This window comes from Ruditapes philippinarum, unplaced genomic scaffold (assembly GCF_026571515.1).
Source record: "Ruditapes philippinarum isolate M1 unplaced genomic scaffold, ASM2657151v2 ctg3258_1_1_1_1, whole genome shotgun sequence".
NCBI lineage: Eukaryota > Metazoa > Mollusca > Bivalvia > Venerida > Veneridae > Ruditapes > Ruditapes philippinarum.
The window spans coordinates 125,351-131,537 of record NW_026855453.1 but is presented as its reverse complement, the minus strand read 5'-3'; the positions used below and the strand labels follow the sequence as shown (position 1 = coordinate 131,537).

The window sequence follows — 6,187 nt, the reverse complement described above, 5'->3', positions numbered from 1 at the left end:
TTTTCTAGCATCTGTGAAAATAGTAGATTATCATATATGAATACATAAACTATGATAGTGAATATTTTATCAATGACATTAATGGAATTTATGGAAAATTTTTTAAACCGATCATAAACAGTAAAGGTTAAAGTGTTATATTTTTCAATTTTTTTTGCAAATAAAAATGAGACAAATCACCATTTAATTCAGTTATTAGTCACAAGGCTATTTTGTTCAATGCCATTTCAAACCATTGCCATTTAAAGAAATAAAAACGTTTCTTAAAACACAAATGTTTTTCAAAATTTGTCACACGTCTTAATTCTAATCATATAATAAAAAGTACTTCAAAAAATTGTTGTCTACAGAAAAATTAAACAATTCCAGATGTTAACTACATTTACTATAATACTTAAACATTATTTCTTTAATAATTTATGACAAAAACTCGAGATTTCCCTCCAAACAATTGCGACATAATTGTATACCTTAAAAGATCATTATACTTATGATATAGAGAACCATTATTATAATATTGGATTTCCTTTATTACCTTCATCGTAAATCCATTTGGACCTGTGTCAACCTTGTGGTAATATCTTATACGACACAAACATTTTCCTTTATCTTATACTGTATATTTTCTAACAAATGCATCCCCTACCCACCCTGAATTACTGCTTTATTATCAATACAAGTAAATAAACACTATTTAAATACAGCTGGTGCTTCTGGAATATTTAATCAGGCAGAAAATAACACAAAAACAGGGGAAAAAAATGTTTATTTCGACAATATTTAACTTTTTTATACTTTAATTAACACCCCCTTTAGGAAAATGTAACACTATTGGGATGTTATTATTAACGAGTATCCAGTATACTAATACGTGATTGTGATGATAATTTACAAATACAATATTATTGTACTTCAACACATCACAGCTAGATACACCCACTAAAGGAAGAACACAAACAATACCTTTTTTTCTATCAGGTGCAGTTCTTTACTCTCTTTTTTTTGCATGCAGCACAAAAAAATGATATCTTGAATCTACCGTATACTTTTAGAAACTTATAACCCTAAGCTGATACTGGCAGCTACAGATTCTAACCCATGTGACCAGTACAATCCAAGATCAGCTGGCACATCCATGCTGTCTGATCATGGTCTGCATTGTTCACTATCCTGTCAGTACTTATATTGAAATTTTCCCTAAAAATGAACGGTTTTATCCAGATTAAAAGATTGGTTAGTCCATTTAAGATATTCAGTATGTAATGGGTTAATGGGTATAACTCTTTAGATAGAATATAAAAATAGCACTTTTTAAACATTAAAAAATCTCATATATTGTAATTACTAAAATGTTATCACTGTAACAAGAGTAAAGATATAAAAGCACTTAAAAAAACGAGGAGAAAGATTTACTAATAACCTAATATATTTGTATTTACTTAAAATATCAAAGCAACAAAACAAATCTTGTAACAAAATACATAACAAATGTATGACAATAGGTCAGTTAATTCTCTCATCCAACTAATACCCTGAAAGCCCTGTTCATAAAATCATGTTAGCAAAGAAAATATTGAAAATTACTATTCTGATTTATGTAAATAAAATCTATGATGGAGCTAGCAAAGTTTTGCACTTACAGAAATACTGAAATCGATTTCTTTACAGATTTTGCATTATTATTATTTCCAGACAAATTGAAATAGTTACAGAAATAAAGAATCATGTTAAATTATTTCATAAAAAATTTCTAGGTCAGAAAGGGGGTTTTAAACAACAGGGTAGTAACCGCTGAAAAAAAGTTTCAGGAAATAAAACTTAAATGTCAACCTAATAATGTGTCTTTTATTCTTTGGTTGTGGGCAAAACTTTGTATCTTCAATGATACAATAGTTTTCTGTGTAAAAATAAATTGTAAAACCAGATAAAGCAATGTCAAACCTAAACAAGGTATCATTACAGTGCATTCAGGCGCACACTTGCCTGAATGTTAGCTGATGTAAACTAAGACAATTTTCCAACTCAGATTTGTTAAGTATAGTTATATATCTTTCTAAAAGGCATAAATCTCTTTTATTATCACAGAAATTTGTCTGCACCATATCCAAGCCAAGTCTTGGTTGTCTCATAGGCAAGGAACAAGGCACCAGTTGCTGGAAATGTACGTAATACTGTAGGGCCGAGTCCTTTGTATAATGCCAAAATTCCTGTTAAATACACAAAATAAATATATATTTAACCTAAAGTTGGTGAAACATGACAGACTAAGAAAGAGCATAATTATGTTACCAGACATTCACACAATGTGAATTGATAACTAGTTTTTTTAACTGATCCAAATGACTCAGAATTATTGTAGGGTACATGAGAACAACATTTCTTCATAACGAAATGGTTCTTTATTATCTGTACAAATAATATCAAATTGTGTTAAAATACATAAAATGTAAAAATTGAAAATGAGAAATTATTTTTCTGAATATACATAAACAGTATGTTTGTATTATAAAAGCATAATTATTTTCTAAACACACCAATATGTAAAATGGTGTACAGAGGCCAACTTTAGAAATTATCAATGTGTTTTTGCTGAAAAATTACTGCTCAGTCAGGATATATTTCTGAACATGAAAACTTCACCAGATAGATGATTTTTAAACTAATTGTCAAAATTAAATAATTAATTTAAGTAACTACTACTTATTCCATCTCAGATGGGCGTAAAAAAATTATAAAATTTTAGAATTGTACCTTCTTCTTTGTATATTTGTTTTATTACAGTTCTAAATGTTGGTTCTATAGTTCCTACTGTACTAGCTACTTGTACACGTGACTTTACAACATCAGCTGGAAATATTGCTGTCCACAAGGCCACACCTCCAATACCACCTGATATTATTGTCTTTACTGGCCCTTTTGGAAGAAAGGTAAAAGATAATAAAGGTGCATCAATTTTAAAATAGTCTTAAATTTTAATTGTAATAAAAAAAAATCATGAAAATAGTTATCATCAATTATTAGTTTTAGTATAAAAATTCCATTAAAATTGGAAATATGCCCCTTTGCAATTGCCTTCTTGGCTAAGTTGTTCATGTAACTTACTTAAAATCGCTTGCTCCCCATTGGTGTTGATTCAAATCCATAGAGACCATGTGACATGCCTTTCATGTGTCAATTAAAATATCTAGCTAGGTAATGAAAGGGTGTTACTTCTACTCTCACAGGCTGACGGTCACCTTTGGACTTGTCTAAAAAATTGCCATATGACCTGTGTGACTTTGAATAAAATAATAAAAGCAAAATCAACACTGAACAAGAGCATTGTGGAGTTAACGCTCGTCAGTTGAAAAGGGGCATATTTCTTAAAACATTGCTTCCAGTTTATGCACCTAGTCATGATAAGCAAGTATTCCAAATTTCATGTTGATAACTTTTAAAATATAGAATAATGTGCAACATTAAAATTTTATTACAACAACAGTCACTGCTGCAGCAATCATAAAAGTTGGACTTCAAATCGGGATCCGACAAGCTAACCATACCTACCTATTTCATCTTTAGTTTTGCCCTCTGGTGTTAAAAGATGTCTTGAGACTTCATACCCTCCAAAGAAGAACACATACCCAGGTATTTCTCTCATAAATGTTGCAGTGAGGCCCTTAAACAGGCCTCTTATACCTTCCTGCCTTAAGATCTCCTTTGTCAACCCAAAGGGGCCTCTGAAAACAACAACATTAGATGCATAGGATCAGTTGCAGTGCAATTTTTAAATAGATGAATACTACAAAAGATATCATAACTGCACAACTTAAAATACTTCACAAGGGTTATCGTTTATCACCAATAAAACTAAAGATAAGAATTTAAATTCATTATTTTGTAAGGTAATACCAGGATGTACAAGCCAGTTCCAGATGCATCATTTTTATCTATATAAATAAATACTGTCTATACATTAGACAAGTTTATTGTGTTAACAAAGCAATATCAGTGTAACATGTGCTATCTCTGAAAATACATATGAATATATGTGGTATGAAACCTACAAAGTATATCTGTTACCAATAAAAATCAAAGAAATAAGAAAACAATGTGAGGGGTTGAATTTTGTTAAAATCATGGTGATTTGGCCTTGTAGTCAGTTAAACTTTAGTCAAAATGACCCCCAGGATTACATGGCTAGTGAACTCCCTGGGTCACTGACCATATCTTGAGCACATCATACTAACATTTTTAATCTGTTCATGCCACCTTCAAGTTTACCCTGTGATGCCATCTCCCTCATTGCTTGCAGACGACATTTTACTAGTTCTGTTGGACATAGAGTGAAGGAGGAGAAGAAAGCTGCACAACCACCAGACAAGGCATTCTCTAATGGATTTAGATGAAACGTACTGTCTTTACTAACTAAATAAGCCATTCCTTTCTGACAAATGCCGTAAAACATAAACAGAACGGAGTTTTCAGCTATATTAGCAGCTAGAGCTGGCACTGTGCCAGCATATAGTCCTCTAGCAATACCATCTTGTTTGTATGTTTTAACAAAACAGTCAAATGCATTTTTGTAAAGTGTAGGAAATGTCTGCATTTTTACTTTAACTGTGTCCAGTGATTGGCCAACATAAACTGAGGCAAAACCACCTGTAAAATAACAAAACTTTTTGTCACATATTAAATAAAAATTATCATACAAATAAATGAAAAATCTTATTTTGGTGCAGTCATTTGGTGTATTTCTTTGATATTTTGTTTGGTTATTTTATTGGGTTTTTGTTTGTTTTTTTTTACCTACAAGTTTGGCTAACATAACTGTGGAAACAAACTGACTCATCGAAATGTTCTCATGAACCACAATATTATCTTTATCAAAATTCTACAAAAATCTAGTGACAGTTTATCAATTATTTCATTTTGCTGGGTTTTATTTCACACCATTACCTAGATGCCAGAAGCAATACTGACTGGTATATGCCATCTGTATAGAAACCTATCAAGGTGATTTTATTGCAGTAGAACCGCAAAACTTTTACAAACTGAAATATAAGCTTACTTTTATTAAATGATTCATCTACTCAACAAAGTCATTGGCATTAGCTTGAAGCTCCTTGATTTATGTAAATAAGACTCAAGGATTACTACAGTAAACTTGAATAAGACATTGACACCTACCTGCAGTTCCACCACTGAAATCAATTATACCATCTATCACTGGATTCCGTTTATAAACAACACGTTCAGAAGTTGGTAAATGATCGCCAAGAGGTATTGTCTCTATTATTGGCAAGGGTGATGAGTCTGAGGTTACAGTCATATTTGCTAATGTTGGTTAACTTCTAAAATCAAAGAAATTCTCATTTAATTTAGACAATTGTTTAAAAACAAACACAAACAAAACATGAAGAAACACTCAGATTAGCATGGTATGAGCAAATATTAACAGATCTCAACAACCAGTATGAAACATGGGATTTTAGACCCACTAATATCATAATTTATAATAAAATATGGAGACAGACTTGTCCTTTTCAACTTTTGTCTTTCCTTCTAGATTTATTTTCTTACTGTAACAAAAGTAAAATTTACATTTCAGACAAGTTCCATTACAAAATTAATTTAAGATACCAGATGTGTGGGTTTTTTTTGCCAGAGTTTATGTCAAACAAACTGTGTTTATGTCAAACAGACACTTTTAAGGTCATATGGCAACTTTCTTGCTTTACTGGTGGAGAAAACCTAAGGTGCCCCTTTGTGTAATAAATCAGACAAACAAGGGCACCTGAATTTCTTCTGGCAAAAGAGTGCACCTGAAAAAAATCTTTCCAAGCAACCTAGATAACTTCATATAAAAAATATTTGTAATGTAAGTAAATAGGTAAAATCATATTTATATAAGTATTTACAAAAAAATGATAACAAATAAAAAACATTAAATTTTTCATCATTTACATTCCTTGAGATATTCTGTATTTTACTTGTATATTATTATCTTCAGAAAGTATGACAAACCTGTGATAAATAATACAGTAAAGCAAAAATAAGTACTTGTTAAAACCACGGTAACAATAAATTTTACAAAAGATTGAAATATTAAGGTGTAGGATGTTGATAAAACATTGTAAAACAATATACACTTTCAATTCTACCTGTAATTTTGGCATGCCTAAATTGTCACTCACATGTACTTTTA

General features: G+C 30.7%; 1 protein-coding gene across 1 annotated transcript; it reads right to left on the bottom strand.

Moving 5' to 3' along the window:
• Positions 1–600: 600 nt before the first annotated feature.
• Positions 601–5,329, bottom strand: LOC132743396 (mitochondrial ornithine transporter 1-like). The gene is made up of 5 exons (XM_060731914.1): positions 5,170–5,329; positions 4,230–4,641; positions 3,547–3,719; positions 2,752–2,913; positions 601–2,207 (listed from the first exon to the last, which is right to left on the bottom strand). Exons 1-5 carry the CDS (start codon positions 5,309–5,311, stop codon positions 2,080–2,082), a joined length of 1,017 nt encoding a protein of 338 aa, XP_060587897.1. The 5' UTR covers positions 5,312–5,329; the 3' UTR covers positions 601–2,079.
• Between the last annotated feature and the right edge of the window lie 858 nt (positions 5,330–6,187).